General features: G+C 38.7%; 2 protein-coding genes across 2 annotated transcripts in view; one reads left to right on the forward strand and one right to left on the reverse strand.

The window, feature by feature from the left end:
- The window catches only part of DYTN (dystrotelin), a 47,976-nt gene extending 44,634 nt beyond the window's left edge, over positions 1 to 3,342 (forward strand). Inside the window, exon 12 of the mRNA XM_025887199.1 lies at positions 3,239 to 3,342. Within this exon, the coding sequence (XP_025742984.1) occupies positions 3,239 to 3,342 (104 nt within the window). The remainder of the gene's footprint in view (positions 1 to 3,238) is intronic.
- A 9,725-nt stretch (positions 3,343 to 13,067) lies between these two features.
- On the reverse strand, positions 13,068 to 18,353 carry FAM237A (family with sequence similarity 237 member A). The gene is made up of 2 exons (XM_025888220.2): positions 17,942 to 18,353; positions 13,068 to 13,752 (listed from the first exon to the last, which is right to left on the reverse strand). The coding sequence occupies exons 1-2, from the start codon at positions 18,351 to 18,353 to the stop codon at positions 13,613 to 13,615; spliced, it is 552 nt and encodes a 183-aa protein (XP_025744005.1). The 3' UTR covers positions 13,068 to 13,612.
- Positions 18,354 to 19,449: the final 1,096 nt, after the last annotated feature.

A 19,449-nucleotide genomic window follows, 5' to 3' on the forward strand; every position in this document is an offset into this window, starting at 1 on the left:
TTCTTCTTCTTCTTCTTCTTCTTCTTCTTCTTCTTCTTCTTCTTCTTTCTTCTTCTTCTTCTTCTTCTTTTTTAAAAGATTTTATTTATTTATTTGACAGAGAGAGACACAGAGAGAGAGGGAACACAAGCAGGGGGAGCGGGAGAGGGAGAAGCAGGCTTCCAGGTGGAGCAGGGAGCCCGATGCGGGGCTCGATCCCAGGACCCTGGGATCATGACCTGAGCCGAAGGCAGAAGCTTATCGACTGAGCCACCCAGGTGCCCCGGTCTTTTCTTCTTCACATGAAACCGTCATCAACATTATTATTATAAATAATCAGAAAATGAAGCTTGAACTTCAGCAAATTCTAAGAAAATAAAGAGCAGGGCAAGCTCAGGAGAGAGAAGTGCAACACTGTATCTTTAGCTCACTTATTTAAGAAGGTAGTCTGCTCAAATATTGCCTGGGAATCCCCGGGGGGTGTATACTGAAATCTTGTTGAATCTTTCTCTGTCTCTCTCAAATATATATATGTATGTATGTATGAAAAAGTAGAAGCAATTGCTCTCAATGGGAGAAGATACAGACTTCCAGCAACGAAGCTCCATTGATTCATCATTCATCACTCATTTATTCATTCAACAAATATTCCTCCAGCATTTACTATGTGCTGGACACTGGGCATTCATTTTGAAAGGGGTACATTATGTTTTTAAGATACTCTAGCTTTTTAAAAAAAAAAAAGATACTCTGGCATTGTGTGGAGAATAGTTTGGGGAAGGGCGAGGGGATGAGCACAGAGACCAGGTAAAAGCCTATTGTAATCTAGGCAGGAAATGGTGGTGGCTTGGCCTGGGGGATTGGCGATATACTTATTGCAATGGGGAGAGCTGAGGTGGGGGATGGCACATCAAGAGTTCTGTTTGGATCGCGTTAAGCGTGAGTTTCCTGAGAGACATCAAAATAGGGATATCAGAGTGCCCATCAACATATACAATCTGGAGCTCACGGGAGAAGTCTTAGTATAGAGTAGATATTCAATACATATGGTTTGCTTAATTAGTTATTGTTGTAAGGAAGACACAGGCTCAGAATTTCCGTTTCCCAGCAGAGGAATCCTAGACTAGATAACCTAATACTTTTTAATCTCTATATCTATCATTCTGGTAGCCTCCTCTCACATCCCTGATTCATTCAGAGACCAGACAGATTTTTAGTTACATTGAAGTGAATTACTCCATTCGTATTTCCTTTGGACCATCAATTTCACAGGTATTTCTAACATCTCATTAGGCTACCACCTGTGCTGTACATTAATTCAGTCCCAACATGTACGGAATCCCAGGTGTATGCCAAGCATCATGCTAGGTGCTAGGTGGACGTGTATCTTTGGCTTTTTTTTTTTTTAACACTTCAAGAGACTGAAGCTTAAAAAGAAAACAGCCAAATAATAAGAAAAACTTCCCATGAATGAAATGGATTGTTGCTTTTCTATTTCTTTATTGCTGTATTTTAAGTTTTTTTGACTGTGGGCTGAGAAGCAGAATATCCTAAAATAAGTTTTCTTCTGGACAAGGCAATAAAATATTATTTATTCAAGGTTCTTATAGTTCTGGAACAGTGTTAAAGAATAGATAGATTTAAAAAGCCATGAATTCTCTCTTCTTATGTTCAACAGAAAACAGCCATTATATAAATCATGTAACTAAATTATGTAACTAATAAAATAAGTCTTTCTAAGTTTTCATTCCCTGCGATTTTGTTTTTTATTAATTACACAAATAATGTTCTACTACATGTTCATCACAGTATTAAAATGCCTAAGTGTGCAGGATTTTTAAAAAATGGATTCATTCATTTTGTCCTTCACTCCTTGCCACCAGTTTCTCAAAGATAATGACTATTAACAGTTTAGTGAGTTTTCCTTCCAACTTTTTTCTCTGTATATTTGTATGTCTTTCCTTTCTCAACGTAAGTTAGATAGTTCTTTTGCTTTTTTTTCACTTGACAATATACCTTAGACATTGAGCAATTTCATTTTTTATCACATGTATAAATGTACCCTAATTTATTTATTGGTCTATAATTAAGTTTCTTCCAATTTTTTATTGCGGTAAGAATGGTTTGGTGTCTTTATGACCTATATCTTTGTACTCATATGTGAATATATTTGTAGGATCAATTCCTAGAAATGTAATTCTTAGGTTAAAAAATATGCATATCAAACTTTTGGTTGATAACTGACACACTGTAGATCTTTCTACAACACAATCCATTTTATAATAGATTGTAGGGGACCACTCCAACCATTCATTAGTAGCTATACAGCAGAGGTTCTCAAAGCATGGTTCCTAGACCAAGGGCATCAGAATCACCTGGGACCATATTAGAAATGCAAATTCTTGGGCCCCTCCCTGATATACTATATTAGCTAGGGATCTCCAGAGGAACAAAACCAATAGGATAGAGATATAGAAAGAGACTTATTTTAGGGAATTGGCTCATGTGATTGTGGAGGCTGACAAGTCCCCAGATCTATTGTCAGCAAATGGAAACCTAGAGGAACGAGTGAGTGTGGTTCCGGCGCCAAAACTGGCAGGCTAGGGACTTAGGAAGAGCTGATATTTCCATGGGAAGCTGAAGGCAGAGGAAAACTGATGTGACAGCCACAAGGCAGTCAGGCAGAAGGAATTCTCTTACTCAGCTTTTCTACTTAATTCAGGCCTTCAACTGATTGGATGAGGCCCAACCACATTAGGGAGGGCAATCTGCTGTAGTCAGTCTGCAGATTCAAATATTAAATCTCATCCAGAAACACCCCCACAGCACACCCAGAATTAACGTTTGACCAAACCTCTGGGCATTAGTAGCCAATCAGGTTGAGTCACAAAATTAGCCATCATATGTACAGAATCAGAGCTCTTAGAGTAGGAGCCAGCAATCTTTTTACATCTTCCAGGTGATTCTGATAGACACCAGAGTTTGAAGACCACTGCTCAAGAGTGGGCTTTCTGGCTACTCAGATTTGTCCTCAGAGTCATGGAAAAATGCCCTTGGAGAACCTACAACCAAGTTATATTAGTAACTGATCATGGCAAATAATAGCCATCTTAATTGCCAGCTGGTAGAAAAAGGGCATTGTCATCAGGAACTGGGGAGAGATGGCTTCCATGTCTTCTCTGTGCTAGAGCTTTAGCTAGATCAGCTTGAAAAACTACAGGCGCTTTCTCTGAAGGACTCTCCTGTTTTTTTATTTCAGGCCCGCAGCCTTCAGTAAACATGGACCTGTACTGTGGAGCTGAGCGGGTGTGCAAGGCCTTCTCTGCCCTTGTTGATCAAATCACCTTGTCTAACTTGAAGTGATAAGGAGTCCTGGCTCAAAGGCCCCTTGGGATGATGATGAAACATATTTTCAAAATCTATACTAAAAGAATTAAGCCTTTTGCTTCTCAATAATTTGGTGTGAAGTGTGAAGAAAATGAGTTTTATTTTTTAATCTCCCTACTCATGTGTCTTAGTTCTTCAGTTCAGAGTAAATCCTTGGGAGCAAGGGGTGGGAGGGAAATGGAAAGAAGAGGCCAAGTTAAATCTGGGAGTGCTGAGTTTCCAATAGAGGGCTTTTCTTAATTTGAATACCTTGGTAGTGATATTCTAGTGTGTGATTTACATGAGTTCATGCAACTGTCTTCTTCAGGTATCATTTAAATTAGTGAATTGATGACCAGATTTCCTATCTGGATGCTCCTGATGGAGAACAGGCTTGGCAAAGAACTAAACACACACACACACACACACAACTGAGTATATGCAAAACTGGTGAAATCTGAATAAACTCCGTGGATTGTACCAGTGTCAATTTTCTGATTGCATTATTGTACTATAATTATGCAAGATGTTACTACTTTTGAGGGAAACTGGATGAAGAGTATACAGGATGTCTCTGTATTATTTCTTATAACTGTATATGAATCAACAATTATCTCAAAATAAATTTATTTTGAAAGCATAAACACTTCTCACTAAAATCCTATATCCAATGAGTTTGGCTAAAGTAACTGTCAGCCTCCTTTCTCTGCATGTATGATTGGGGTACAGATGTTTAATTTAATAATGTCCAAAGATATAGCTAAAATTTTTTTGACTATTAGAGCACTTAGTTTCTAAGCACCTTATAGGTACTAACTCATTTAATCCTCACAACAAAACTAGCAAATAGATATCTCATTTTATGAGGAAACTATGGCACAAAGAGGGTCAGTAACTTGTTTAAAGTTGCTTGGCCAGCAGTTGATGAAGTTGAGATTTGAACCCGGCTTCTGAGCCTATACCCTGCTCTGTACTTTCTCTCAATAAATATTGCTCTGATTCCAGTCTTTTGCATATTATCTGATGGGCAATCCATGTTGCATTTAGAGAGGCTATGGATTTTTATTTATGTGATCTGTAATTTCTAGTACTATTCCAGAAGAAAATGTCCAGTTGAATAGGATTAGGACCAGGTTATCCCTGTTCAATCTCAGGCTAATATTTGCTTTTCAGCCTGTCACAGATCTTGTATTTGTATTTTATTCACTGCCCCTTCTCACTTTATCCCAGCTGGGTCCTTGCAAGCTTAATAAGCAGCCCCTAAAACACTGATCAGCAAGCCACACCCCACACACCAAATCCTGCCCACTGCCTGTTTTGTCTGAGCTATGAACTAAGAGTGGTTATTACACCTTAAAAAATGGTTGAAAGAGTCAAAAGAGGAATATATTGGGACACCTGAAAATGGTATGGATTCAGATTTCACTGTCCATAAACAAAGCCATGCACATTCATTCACATAGTGTTTATGGTTACTTGTATTCTACAAAAGCAGAATTGATTATTAGTTGCAGCAGAGACCAGATGGCCTACAATCATATGATATTTGCTATCTGATCCTTTACAGAAAAATTGGCAGCCCCTGTTGTATAGTACCCAGGAGAGGGGAAGGGGCAATGGGCAGGCTTTTCTGAGAGCAAGAGTGGCATTTCTTCCATGATTTATAAGAGATAATAAGTTTATATGATGGTTTTTAGGAATGTGATGAAAGGTATTAGAGAAAGTGACACAAAAGTAGAACCATGAGTCCACATAGAAATACAATGTGGCAGTTTTTAACATGCTCATTCTCCTAACCAAGAAAAGCTGAGGTTGGTTCCCCTCTCCACTTCCTTCCCCAGACTATTTTCCCTTGTTCTTAGGACTTAATTCTCTTTCATTTTTTTTTTTTTGCTTTTTTAGCATCTTTATTGAAGTATAACTGACATACAATAAACTGCATGTATTTAAGATGTACAGTCTTAAGTTTTGACATATTATACCCTTGTGAAACTGTCACCACAATCAAGTCATGAACATACCCATCACCCCCCCAAAATTTCTTCAGGCACTGCTGTTGAAAAGACTACCCTTTCTCCACTGAATTGCCTGCAAAGGCAATTTTTATCTTTATCTAAGGAATATCTATTCCTTTATCTAAGGAATATCTAAATAAATATATTCCGATAACCTTTAGATGAGGTTTTTAGTTTAAGGAAGCCCCTCAAACTTCTGTGAAAAAACATTTACTGACACTTCCGTTAGATCTGGAAAATGCAAGTAAATTGCTAACGTATCTGAAATTCAAACTGGCTGTCAAGTATTGGTTGTGATAGAACAATTGGAAAGATGAAATAGAGATAAAAAAATCACATTGTGCATTCAAGGGGCGGAGCAAGATGGCGGAGGAGTAGGAGACCTAGATTTCTTCTGGTCTCAGGAATTCATCTGAATAGGGATCAAACCATTCTGAACACCTACGAACTCAACAGGAGATCGAAGAGGAGAGTAGCAACAACTCTCTGAACAGAGAAGCGACCACTTACTGGAAGGTAGGACGTGCGGAGAAGTGAATCCGAGGCGATATTCAGGAGGATAGACGGCAGGGGAGGGGGCCTCCATTGCTGCTTCTGGCAAGTGCTAGAGCCGCGGAGCACAAAATCAGAACTTTTAGAAGTCGGCTCCGCTGAGGGACGTTGCTCCAGTAGCTAAGCGGGGGGTGGAATCCTCCCGGGACAGTGTGGTCTCAGGACCCTCGGGGTCACAGAAAGACCGGGGGAGCCTGAGTGCGACAGAGCTCCCAGGTATCGGAGCGGGGAAGCCGGCTGCAGAGATGGAGCTGAGGCGTGGGCTCTCAGCTCGGGGTGGCCATAAACTGTGATCCGCGGCCCAGTCAGGCCACTGCTCCTCCAGCAGGGACCCAACAAGCGGCAGATCCGGGGAGACTCCCCTTCCTCCCCCGGGGAGGAGCGGCGCGGGAGCGCACCGCAGGGATCTGCTGGGTTTGGAGACTCCACACGGGGTCGGGTGCCAGAGATAGAAACGCTTGGTCACAGGCCGGGTGAGCATGGAGTGCGGCCGGAGACCGGGGAGACGGGAGTGACTGCTTTTCTCTGGGGATGCACTGAGGAGCAGGGCCCCGAGTTCTCAGCTCCTCCGGGTGGAGATTGGGAACCCACCATTTTCGCCCTGGTCCTCCAAAGCTGTACCGAGAGCTTGTAGGGAACAAAAGCTCCTGAGAGCAAACCGGAGCAGCTTGCTTAGCCCGGACCGACAAGGGCGGGGCAATTCCGCCTCCGGCAAAGACATTTGGGAACCACGGCAACAGGTCCCTCCCCCAGAAGATCAGCACGAACAGCCAGCAAGCCAAGACCAAGTTTACCGATCAAGGAGAACAGGAGAACTCCAGCGCTAGGGGAATACGTATTACACATAGAATTCATGGCTTTTTTTTTACCATGATTCATTAGTTCATCAAAGTTAATTTTTTTTAACTTTTTTTTTATTTTTCTTTTTCCCTTTTTCAACCAACATCTTATCAATCCCTTTTTTAAAAAAAAACCATTTTTTATTTTTCATTTTTAGAGTCATATTTTATCCCTTCATAGTAGTTACCCTTATTTTTGGCATATATATATATAAGTTGTTCTCTTTTTAAAATTTTGAGATACAGTTTCTTCTAACAGATCAAAATAGACCCTAAATCACTAGTGTATGGCTTTGTTCTAGTCTCCTGCCTGATCACATTCTCTCCCTTTTTTTTTTTTAATCCTCTTTCTTTTTTCAAACAACTTATCTTATCAATTCCTTTTATAAAATCTTTTATAATTTTCATCTTTACAGTCATCTTCCATCCCTTCATTGTATCAACCCTTATTTTGTACATATATGTCTTTCTTCCTTTAAAATTTTAGGAGGCACTTTTTTCTAACAGACCAAAATATGCCCAAAATCTAGTGTGTGGCACTGATCTATGCACTAGCCTGACCATATTTGATCATATTCTGCTTTTTTTGTATTGTTCTGTTTTTGTTTTTATCTTTTTTTTCTTTTTTTTTTTCTCTTTTCTTTTTTCTTTCCTTCCCTTTCTTTTCCCCTGGTTTCAGGTCTTTTCTGATTTGTATACAGTATATTTGCTGGGTACGTTGTTAACCTGTTAGCATTTTGTTCTCTCATTCATCTATTCTCCTCTGCACAAAATGACAAGACGAAAAAAATCACCTCAGCAAAAAGAACAAGAGGTAGTACCGTCAGCCAGGGACCTACTCAATATGGACATTAGTACGATGTCAGACCTAGAGTTCAGAATCATGACTTTAAAGATACTAGCTGGGCTTGAAAAAAGCGTGGAAGTTATTAGAGAAACCCTTTCTGGAGAAATAAAAGAACTAAAATCTAACCAAGTCGAAATCAAAAAGGCTATTGATGAGGTACAATCAAAAATGGGGGCACTAACTGCTAGGATAAATGAGGCAGAAGAGAGAATCAGCGATATAGAAGACCAAATGATGGAAAATAAAGAGGCTGAGAAAAAGAGAGATAAACAACTACAGAATCACGAGGGCAGAATTTGAGAGATAAGTGATACGATAAGACGAAACAACATTAGAATAATTGGGATCCCAGAAGAAGAAGAAAGAGAGAGAGGGGCAGAAAGTATATTGGAGCAAATAATAACAGAGAACTTCCCTAATGTGAGGAAGGAAACAGGCATCAAAATCCAGGAGGCACAGAGAACCCCTCTCAAAATCAATAATAATATGTCAACACCCCGACATCTAATAGTAAAACTTACGAGTCTCAGAGACAAAGAGAAAATCCTGAGCAGCTCAGGAGAAGAGATATGTAACCTACAATGGTAGAAATATTAGATTGGCAACAGACCTATCCACAGAGACCTGGCAGGCCAGAAAGGACTGGCAAGATATCTTCAGAGCACTAAATGAGAAAAATATGCAGCCAAGAATACTATATCCAGCTAGGCTGTCATTGAAAATAGAAGGAGAGATAAAAAGCTTCCAAGACAAACAAATACTAAAGGAATTTGCAAACACGAAACCAGCCCTCCAAGAAATATTGAAAGGGGTCCTCTAAGCAAAGAGAGAGCCTAAAAGCAGCATAGATCAGAAAGAAACACAGACAATATACAGTGACAGTCACCTTACAGGCAATACAATGGCACTAAATTCATACCTTTCAATAGTTACCCTGAATGTAAATGGGCTAAATGCCCAAGTCAAAAGACACAGGCTATCAGATTGGATAAAAAAAAACAAGACCCATCAATATGCTGTCTCCAAGAGACTCATTTTAGACCCAAAGACATCCCCAGATTGAAAGTGAGGGTGTGGAAAACCATTTACCATGCTAGTGGACACCAGAAGAAAGCTGGGGTGGCAATCCTTATATCAGACAAATTAGATTTTAAACCAAAGACTGTAATAAGAGATGAGGAAGGACACTCTATCCTACTTAAAGGGTCTATCCAACAAGAAGATCTAACAATTGTAAATATCTATGCCCCTAACATGGGAGCAGCCAATTATATAAGGCAATTAATAACAAAAGCGAAGAAACACATTGACAACAATACAGTAATAGTGGGGGACTTTAACACCCCCCTGACTGAAATGGACAGATCATCTAAGCAAAAGATCAACAAGGAAATAAAGACTTTAAATGACACACTGGGCCAAATGGACTTCACGGACATTTTCAGAACATTCCATCCCAAAGCAACAGAATACACATTCTTCTCTAGTGCCCATGGAACATTCTCCAGAATAGATCACATCCGAGGTCACAAATCAGGTCTCAACCACTACCAAAAGATTGGGATTATTCCCTGCATATTTTCAGACTACAGTGCTTTGAAACTAGAACTCAATCACAACAGGAAAGTCGGAAAGAACTCAAATACATGGAGGCTAAAGAGCATCCTAATAAAGAATGAATGGGTCAACCAGGAAATTAAAGAAGAATGAAAAAAATTCATGGAAACCAATGAAAATGAAAACACAACTGTTCAAAATCTTTGGGATACAGCAAAGGCAGTCCTGAGAGGAAAGTACATAGCAATACAAGCCTTTCTCAAGAAACAAGAAAGGTCTCAAATACACAACCTAACCCTACACCTAAAGGAGCTGGAGAAAGAACAGCAAATAAAGCCTAAACCCAGCAGGAGAAGAGAAATAATAAAGATCAGAGCAGAAATCAATGAACTAGAAACCAAAAGAACAGTAGAACAGATCAACGAAACTAAGAGCTGGTTCTTTGAAAGAATTAACAAGAGTGATAAACCCCTGGCCAGACTTATCAAAAAGAAAAGAGAAATGACCCAAATCAACAAAATCATGAATGAAAGAGGAGAGATCACAACCAACACCAAAGAAATACAAACAATTATAAGAACATATTATGAGCAACTCTATGCCAGCAAATTAGATAACCTGGAAGAAATGGGTGCATTCCTAGAGATGTATCAACTACCAAAATTGAACCAGGAAGACATAGAAAACCTGAACAGACCTATAGCCACTAAGGAAATTGAAGCAGTCATCAAAAATCTCCCAAGAAACAAAAGCCCAGGGCCAGATGGCTTCCCAGGGGAATTCTATCAGACGTTTAAAGAAGAATTAATACCTATTCTCCTGAAACTGTTCCAAAAAAATAGAAATGGAAGGAAAACTTCCAAACTCATTTTATGAGGCCAGCATTACCTTGATCCCAAAACCAGACAAAGACCCCATCAAAAAGAATTACAGACCAATATCCTTGATGAACATGGATGCAAAAATTCTCACCAAAATACTAGCCAATAGGATCTAACAGGACATTAAAAGGATTATTCACCACGACCAAGTGGGATTTATCCCTGGGCTGCAAGGATGGTTCAACATCCGCAAATCAATCAACGTGATACAATACATTAACAAAAGAAAGAACAAGAATTATATGATCCTCTCAATAGATGCAGAAAAAGCATTTGACAAAGTACAGCATCCTTTCTTGATCAAAACTCTTCAGAGTATAGGGATAGAGGGTACACACCTCAATATCATAAAAGCCATCTATGAAAAACCTACAGCGAATATCATTCTCAATGGGGAAAAGCTGAGAGCTTTCCCCCTAAGGTCAGGAACGCGGCAGGGATGTCCACTATCACCACTGCTATTCAACATAGTATTAGAAGTCCTAGCCACAGGAATCAGAAAACAAAAAGAAATCAAAGGCATCCAAATCGGCAAAGAGGAAGTCAAACTCTCACTCTTTGCAGATGATATGATACTGTATGTGGAAAACCCAAAAGACTCCACCCCAAAACTGCTAGAACTCCTACAGGAATTCAGTAAAGTAGCAGGATATAAAATCAATGCACAGAACTCAGTGGCATTCCTATACACCAACAACAAGACAGAAGAGAGACAAATCAAGGAGTCGATCCCATTTACAATTGCACCCAAAACGATAAGATACCTAGGAATAAATTTAACCAAAGAGGAAAAGGATCTGTACTCAGAAAACTATAAAATACTCAGGAAAGAAATTGAAGAAGACACAAAGAAATGGAAAAATGTTCCATGCTCATGGATTGGGAGAACCAACATTGTGAAGATGTCAATGCTACCTTGAGCAATCTACACATTCAGTGCAATCCCCATCAAAATACTATCCACTTTTTTCAAAGAAATGGAACAAATAATCCTAAAATTTGTATGGAACCAGAAGAGACCCCAAATAGCCAGAGGAATCTTGAAAAAGAAAAGCAAAGCTGGCGGCATCACAATTCCGGACTTCCAGCTCTATTACAAAGCTGTCATCATCGAGACAGTATGGTACTGGCACAAAAACAGACACATAGATCAATGGAACAGAATAGAGAGCCCAGAAATGGACCCTCAACTCTATGGTCAACTTATCTTTGACAGAGCAGGAAAGAATGTCCAATGGCAAAAAGACAGTCTCTTCAACAAATGGTGTTGGGAAAATTGGACAGCCACATGCAGAAGAATGAAACTGGACCATTTCCTTACACCACACACAAAAATAGACTCCAAATGGTTGAAAGACCTAAATGTGAGACAGGAGTCCATCAAAATCCTAAAGGAGAACACAGGTAGCAACCTCTTCGACCTCAGCCCGCAGCAACTTCTTCCTAGAAACATCGCCAAAGGCAAGGGAAGCAAGGGCAAAAATGAACTATTGGGATTTCATCAAGATAAAAAGCTTTTGCACAGCAAAAGAAACAGTCCACAAAACCAAAAGACAACCGACAGAATGGGAGAAAATATTTGCAAATGACATATCAGATAAAGGGCTAGTATCCAAAATCTATAAAGAACTTATCAAACTCAACACCCAAAGAACAAATAATCCAATCAAGAAATGGGCAGAAGACATGAACAGACATTTTTCCAAAGAAGACATCCAAATGGCCAACAGACACATGAAAAAGTGCTCAACATCGCTCGGCATCAGGGAAATCCAAATCAAAATCTCAATGAGATACCACCTCACACCAGTCAGAATGGCTAAAATTAACAAGTCAGGAAACGACAGATGTTGGCGGGGATGTGGAGAAAGGGGAATCCTCCTACACTGTTGGTGGGAATGCAAGCTGGTGCAACCACTCTGGAAAACAGTATGGAGGTTCCTCAAAAAGTTGAAAATAGAGCTACCATACGATCCAGCAATTGCACTCCTGGGTATTTACCACAAAGATACAAATGTAGGGATCCGAAGGGGTACATGCACCCCAATGTTTATAGCAGCAATGTCCACAATAGCCAAACTGTGGAAAGAGCCAAGATGTCCATCGACAGATGAATGGATAAAGAAGATGTGGTATATATACACAATGGAATATTATGCAGCCATCAAAAGGAATAAGATCTTGCCATTTGCAATGACGTGGATGGAACTGGAGGGTGTTATGCTGAGTGAAATAAGTCAATCAGAGAAAGACATGTATCATATGACCTCACTGATATGAGGAATTCTTAATCTCAGGAAACAAACTAAGGGTTGCTGGAGTGGTGGGGGGTGGGAGGGATGGGGTGGCTGGGTGATAGACATTGGGGAGGGTATGTGCTATGGTGAGCGCTGTGAATTGTGCAAGACTGTTGAATCACAGATCTGTACTTCTGAAACAAATAATGCAACATATGTTAAGAAAAAAGAAAAAGAAGAAGATAGCAGGAGGGGAAGAATGAGGGGGAGTAAGTCGGAGGGGGAGACGAACCATGAGATACGATGGACTCTGAAAAACAAACTGAGGGTTCTAGAGGGGAGGAAGGTAGGGGGATGGGTTAGCCTGGTGATGGGTATTAAAGAGGGCACGTTCTGCATGGAGCACTGGGTGTTATGCACAAACAATGAATCATGGAACACTACATCAAAAACTAATGATGTAATATATGGTGATTAACATAACAATAAAAAAATTTTAAAAATCACATTGTGTCTAGATCTCAAATACATTTGTTCATTGGACTTCTCTACTGTGAACCTCATCAGCTTTGTTCATTTTTCAGGGAAAACTTTTTTATGGATTCTTTTATTATAATGCTGTCCAGCAATGCAAAGTGTAACTAACCACTTATGGAGTTTTAATATCTAATCAAATAGAAAATATGCTAATCGAAAAATACTTATACTTACTGTTATTTTATTAGAGTTTAGAGTATCAGTAATGGTAACACCAAATACTGAAATAAAGAGATTCCAATAATGTTACTTGGGGTCCAGAGCTTTTATTAATTTTGTTTCCATTAGAAGAATGCTTTATTTGCCATTTTTGTTCATGTTTTTTGTTTGTTTGTTCTTTGTTTTATATAGTATTCAAAAATATTCTTTCAAACAAGATTTAGGTATTACAGACAGTCAGTAACTGGTAATTAATAAATATAGTCCTTTGTATGCCTGTACATAAGCAGTGGTTAATGGCTTGGAAGTCATGCAGTGTATTCAAGTTAAATGTATGGCCCTCTAGTTCATTAACAATATCCAGCATCCCAGAACAATTTATCAGAGTGAATACAATCTGACTTGCTCAATCCCCTGGTCCTCTTTGGAAGCTATTTTAACTCTCTCAGACAGTGGGATGATTTGGCAGTAAAGCCACCATTTGAAGGAACATGCTAGCAGGCTTAAGTAAGTACTCTGAGAGAATGTGGCTTATGATTTATCTCTGGACATTCCCACCATTTCAAGTAAACAAATGGTCAATAGTCAAGAAAAACGTGGGTTGTTTTTAATTCCAAGATGTGAGTTAGCTCAGAGGTTGGATTTATTTTCTTTTTATTTCCAGGCCACTGGTGACTTTTCCGGTGAACTTAGACCCACTCCTATGCAAGTGCATGCTTATCAAACCTTCAATCAACTCTTTCTTCTTTAGGAAAGGTGTTCTTAGTTGCTGAGAATATGTACCTGAAAGTAGAGAAAAAGAACTCATTATCAGAGCACCAAATTATTCTCAGGTTAATTAAATATCAATACATTGGGTTTAAAAGAAAGTTTGTTGGGGCACCTGGGTGGCTAGGTCATTTGAGCATCTTACTCTTGGTTTTGGCTCAGGTCATGATCTCATGGGTCATGGGATCAAGCCCCACCTCAGGCTCCGTGCTCAGAGGGAAGTCTGCTCGAAGATTCTCTCCCTCTGCCCCTCCCCCCATTCTCTCCCTCTCTCTCTCTCTCCCTCTCTCTCTCTCTCTCCAATAAATCTTTAAAAATAAAAAATAAAGTTTGTTGTTTCTGTCACTATCAAAGTCTCTATAAACTTATTGCAGGAGCTTATATGTAAATCTGTTTATGTGTCCTTTGCAGTTTAGTTAAAATAAATTATAATAAATACATTTCCTTGTTAATTAATATATGTATTAAGATTTTTTTCTGATTAAAAAGGTGAAAATGATCATTATATAATTTTTTATATTAAAGTTTTATGCATACACACTTTATGCCATAATTTAGTCAACCATTACATTTAAACAATTTCCAAGTTTTCTGCTATTATAAGCAGTATTGTGGTGAAACTTTGTACTACATTGTTGGCCACATCTCTGAATGTTTCCTTAGGATAGATTTCTAGATGAGTAATTTCTGAAGATGTTCCTAGGAAATTCTTGGAATAAGTAAGGTAAAAAATCAAGCATTTGTGAAACTAATAATATATATATTCCTGAAGCATTGTTTTCTCTAATGCTTGGTGTTGAAAAAATAAGTACTAACATTTGCCAGCTAGTTAGACACCAACTGCAAATGTCATCAAATTATAAATCTAAGTTTTAATTTTCTCATCATGAAGGAATGCAAAGACTCACAATTTTTCTAGAATATTAAACTGCCAGTCTCAGGCAGGCAGGTTTTTCTGTTTCTCTCACTGGCCAAGCAAGGTTAGTTGAAGGAAAAGCCCGTTATTTTTTGACGAAAACAAGGATATACTTCAAAATCCCTTATCAGCATATTCTTTTCCTAAATCAATTAATAACTCTCTCTTTCTCTCTGCCTTGACATAATGCATCATAATTTAGTGGTTAAGCTGGGTTACACCCTCTTCACACCTTCTGGATATTTCAGCATTCAGTTATTGACTCATATCTTTCTAGACTAAATAACAATGATCTTTTGAGTCTTTCCTCAAGTGATGATATCTCTAGCCCTCGGAATTTTTGGAATTCTCATTTCTGGATGCCCTCTGTTCCTGCTGAGTATTGTTATAAACAACTAAAGTATCCAGGTCATCACCCAGCTCAATAAGCTGTCCTTGGGGTCAAGCTCTTCCAGACTCTATCCCTAGTTAAATACATGCCTTTCATAAATTCCTTTTTTATAGAATTGCAGAGCATTAGAATGGAGAATGTAAAGAGACTTTATGGGCCTTCTAATTCTTTCCACACCCCTCTTTTTCAGATGAAGAAACTGAGGGTTAAATAAGTTAATGAAGTTGACTGAAGTTACATAGCTATTTAATATCTCTTGTTTTCATTTTTGTTGGCCCAGTATATATTAACCTACAAAATTATATGGAGTTTTATGTTTAACAAAGCATGATTCATAGCAACATTTCTCAAGTGTGTTTAAACTATTTAAGTTTGAGGGGCGCCTGGGTGGCTCAGTGGGTTGGACGTCTGCCTTTGGCTCAGGTCATGATCGCAGGGTCCTGGAATCGAGTCCCAAACAGGGCTCCCTGCTCAGCGGGAAGTCTGCTTCTCCTTCTCCCACTTCTGCTCCCCCTGCTTGTATTCTCTCTCTCTCTGTCAAATAAATAAATAAAATCTTAAAAAAATAAACTATTTAAATTTGAGGACATCAAAATAACAAAAACCTTTTCGCATATTATGTAAACACATTAGTTCTTTCCTTCTGCTCTGGTGATTTGATTTCCCCGAGAACTATAGAGACAAACACCTCTTCACCCTCACCCCCATCCCAACCTGGTAATCCCCCAAGGACAATAGAAAAAATTAGTGGAGAATCTGTGCAGGTACATCCAGAGCCCAGTTGAGCCACTAGAGATTTAATCAAACCTCTTGAGATGAAATCTCAATGTTCCAGCAACTATTTAACTTTTAGCCATGGTGTCTCCTTGACCCAGGACCCTCTTTGACTGTGATTATACAATCCAAATGGAAAGTCTTGTTTCCTGATCTACAAACAATTGTTTATGTCAAACATTAAAGCAACTTCAATAGGGCGCCTAGGTGGCTCAGTCGTTGAGCGTCTGCCTTTGGCTCAGGTCATGATCCCAGAGTCCTGGGATTGAGTCCCACATAGGGCTCCTTCCTTGGGGGGAGGCCTTCTTCTCCCTCTCCCACTCCCCCTGCTTGTGTTCCTGCTCTCGCTGTCTCTGTCTCTGTCAAGTAAATAAAATCTTAAAAAAAGTTAAAAAAATAAAATAACTTCAATAAGTAAAATATTCCCTCCTGCTACATAGCCACTCTGGCTAAAGTTTGCAGACCAGCTGGGTCAACAGCAACTCTGTAGCAAGAGAAAAGAAGTGGTTCCCAAAGCTGAAGATAAATCTACTACCGTTTAAAAAAAAAGAAGAAGAAGATAGAAATGCTATGTTGAAATATGCTCAAAAAATTACATGTAGCTTCAGACTGTTCTGATAGCAACATTGCAAGCAAGTAAACTGAAAGCTATTTTAGAGAAAGACCTTGTGTGTGTATATAATTATTTTCATGTTCGTCTGAACACAAATATTATTTTCATTTATTCTATAGTTACTTTAGTAATTTAAAGTGAGTGTAAAATACAAAAAAAAAACCCAATAAATATTGCTGGTAATGAGTATGACAACTAAATATGATAAAAATGGAAAAAGGAGTCCTAGACTACAAATGAAGAAAATACCCAATTCTATGGATGTTGATGTCTGAACAGCCTCTGTTTAAAATGGTTTTTAAATATTGATAACCAACATTGAAAGACATTTTTTTATTTCTTTAGTAGCTAAGCTGGTAAAAGAATATTTCCTCTAAAAATGGAAATTGGTTTAAGTTACAATAACACTTGCCAAAATAATAAATTTATCTATAAAGTACAGCAGTGGATTATCTGGTTTAATGGATCAGCAAATCATGAGGATTTTAGTTAGTGAGGTTAAAACAAACTAGATATATAAAGGCTCTACAATATCTTGGGAAAGGATTGATATAGAACTATTACTGTTAAGTGCTATTCTAAGAGAGAAATTATAGGGATATATAACAATTCTTGCAATAAAATATACAAATGTAAAAATTAGTTATGCCTCAGTTTTGCGCTAGTGGATAAGTAATTCTAAGAGTTACTACCACCCAAACAGATTTTGCTGCAAGGATTGGAAGCTCATTGGTTGAAACAACATTAAAAAAGGAACAAAAACAATATGAATAGGGCTAAGTTATCTATCTCTCAGCTTACTCACAGGGGCTCATTTGCTCTAATCCTAATTCTATAAAGGATATTTCTTTTAGTGCCCCCAGAGAAGACTGTTTTTGAATATAATATTTGCACCAGTGAGAATCTCTAAATTTGCCAGAAATTCCAAATTACTAAAAATTAATCACTCTGCTTGCTGGAAGTTAATTACATATTTGAGATTTGTTCAAAAAGCAACAAGGAGTGAATTTGCAAGCCAGCCAGATTTCCCGCCCTTCATTTCACCAACTAAGTACATTGCAAGGAGCCCCTCCATTTACATGGAAGCCATTTTTTTTCTATTTACAAGGGGTGAGAGCTTGTGTGTTGTGAATATTCCCCAGACTTACATTCAAATCTTCCCAAATCCATAGCATGTAAAGACAGGTTATGACTGCTAATATTCAGGCTAATCACTTTATACTTTTGTGTTGTATTTTGGGAATCACGCTTCTCCTTCCTTGTCTTTTTACTCTTCCTTGCTGTTGTTCACATGAAGTATGAGAATGAGGACAATATGTTGATATAAACAGCTCCCATGAAATACAAAAGGAAGTGCTATCTTCCTATCACTTGTGTGCTTTTGTGTGCTCTTGGGTTCACTCCTGAGAGTGCAATGAATCCCCCTAAAGCCATTTCCCCCTTCCTCACAATTGAGCACATTCATACTTGATTGACCCTTTTGAAAGACATGGGACCTAGAGTTGACCACCTTGTTTTCTCCCTGTGTGCTGTGGATGCACTGCCGAAATTTTCTCTTCCTTCCCAGTCAATTGCCTCCTTCCTAAGCCATGGTTCCTGGAGAGGACACAGTCCACATAGATGTCCCAGAAGAGTTGGGCCAGATCCCAAAACAGTGCCCCATGCTTCAAGTTCTCAGATGACTTCAGGTAGATCATAAAATCCCAGAAACCTGAAACAGTGTTAGAAATTCGAGGCTTCTGCATTTCCAGGAGGAGCACTGAAGAAGATTCCCAGCACTGAGGATCAGCTTGGTTAAGAGCCAGCAGGTCTGTCTGGCTATGGCAGAAGAAAGGAGACACACAGCACATTCCCACAATGAGCAGGGAGCAGATAAGGGTCAGGGGGCAGTAGATCCCTCTTCTGTTCCCAGGATCGGCCATGGCACTGAAACTGCATAGAATGGAAATATCTTACAAATCCTTGCTTGAACTCCACTCAGTAATGAAAATTATTATGCCTTTAAAAACCTTGGTTCCAGCAAAGAAAATACACCATTGTCCTTAGGAAAAGTCTTATCATTCCTCCCATAAGTCCCATTCTATCTAAAATGACTCATTGCCAAGCCAGGTAGTATAAAACCAAGATATTTAGATTAGGAAGTGTTTATTCCTAAGACATGTTCCTTTATGAGATGAATAAGTGAACTTGTTTTTCCCTAGGACAGAGGAACATAATTTAAAAAACTATTAAGTAAAAATTTAAAATCTTGCTGCATGGCTTCAACTGTTCTATAATATCATAGTTTAGCCTACCTATTCTAATCCAGGACTCCCACGCAATTAAGAATTCTAATATATTTTATCCTTAGGTGTTTTCCTATTTGGGGTGACTTTCAATTTTTAAAAAGCGTAAGAATTGTAAAATGTTCTAAATAAAAATGAACATAAGGTAGTGTGCTAAAAGTATGGGAACGAAGGGGTATATATTCAATCCACTAGAGTAGAATCAATTGACATTTTATCAACACCTAAAAATGCTCTACGATTCTGATATAACTTTCATAATGTTTTATCATTTTTTTCTTTTTGCTATGAATCTCAAGAATTTTAATGAAAGCATTTGCCTCTCATTCAACTTTTCTGGCTCTCAAAGCCTGCTGCAATAAAATTAAACTATATAGGGGACCCTGGGTGGCTCAGTCGGTTGGTTGGACCTAGGACTCTTTGTTTCGGCTCAGGTCATGATCTCATGAGTGGTGGGGTCAAGCCCTGCCCTTCACCCCCATCCCCTCCACACTTAGTAGAGAATCTGCTTGAAGATTCCCTCCCTCTGCCCCATCCCCCCCACTCTCTTTCTAATAAATAAATAAATCTTTAAAAAATTAAAGTATATAGCACTTTGAAATTATTGTTACACTTCAGACTTCAGACAAGTGTAATGAGATATAATGTCCCTGAAATAAGGGACAAATAATCTTATCTGACTCTTCAAGACTACCCAAAATGTGTATCACACTTAAACAACTCTAACATAAGG

Source organism: Callorhinus ursinus, unplaced genomic scaffold, assembly GCF_003265705.2.
Source record: "Callorhinus ursinus isolate GAN/ISIS: 27379988/994484 unplaced genomic scaffold, GSC_fseal_2.0 scaffold2, whole genome shotgun sequence".
In the NCBI taxonomy this organism is placed as follows: Eukaryota; Metazoa; Chordata; class Mammalia; order Carnivora; family Otariidae; genus Callorhinus; species Callorhinus ursinus.

Bases quoted from the DNA above. Each gene is read 5' to 3' on its own strand.
- FAM237A (XM_025888220.2), bottom strand. From the start codon at position 18,353: ATGGCCGATCCTGGGAACAGAAGAGGGATCTACTGCCCCCTGACCCTT. The intron at 13,753-17,941 runs GTGGTCAACTCT...CTCTACTTTCAG, and splicing joins GCACACAGGGAGAAAACAAG to GTACATATTCTCAGCAACTA.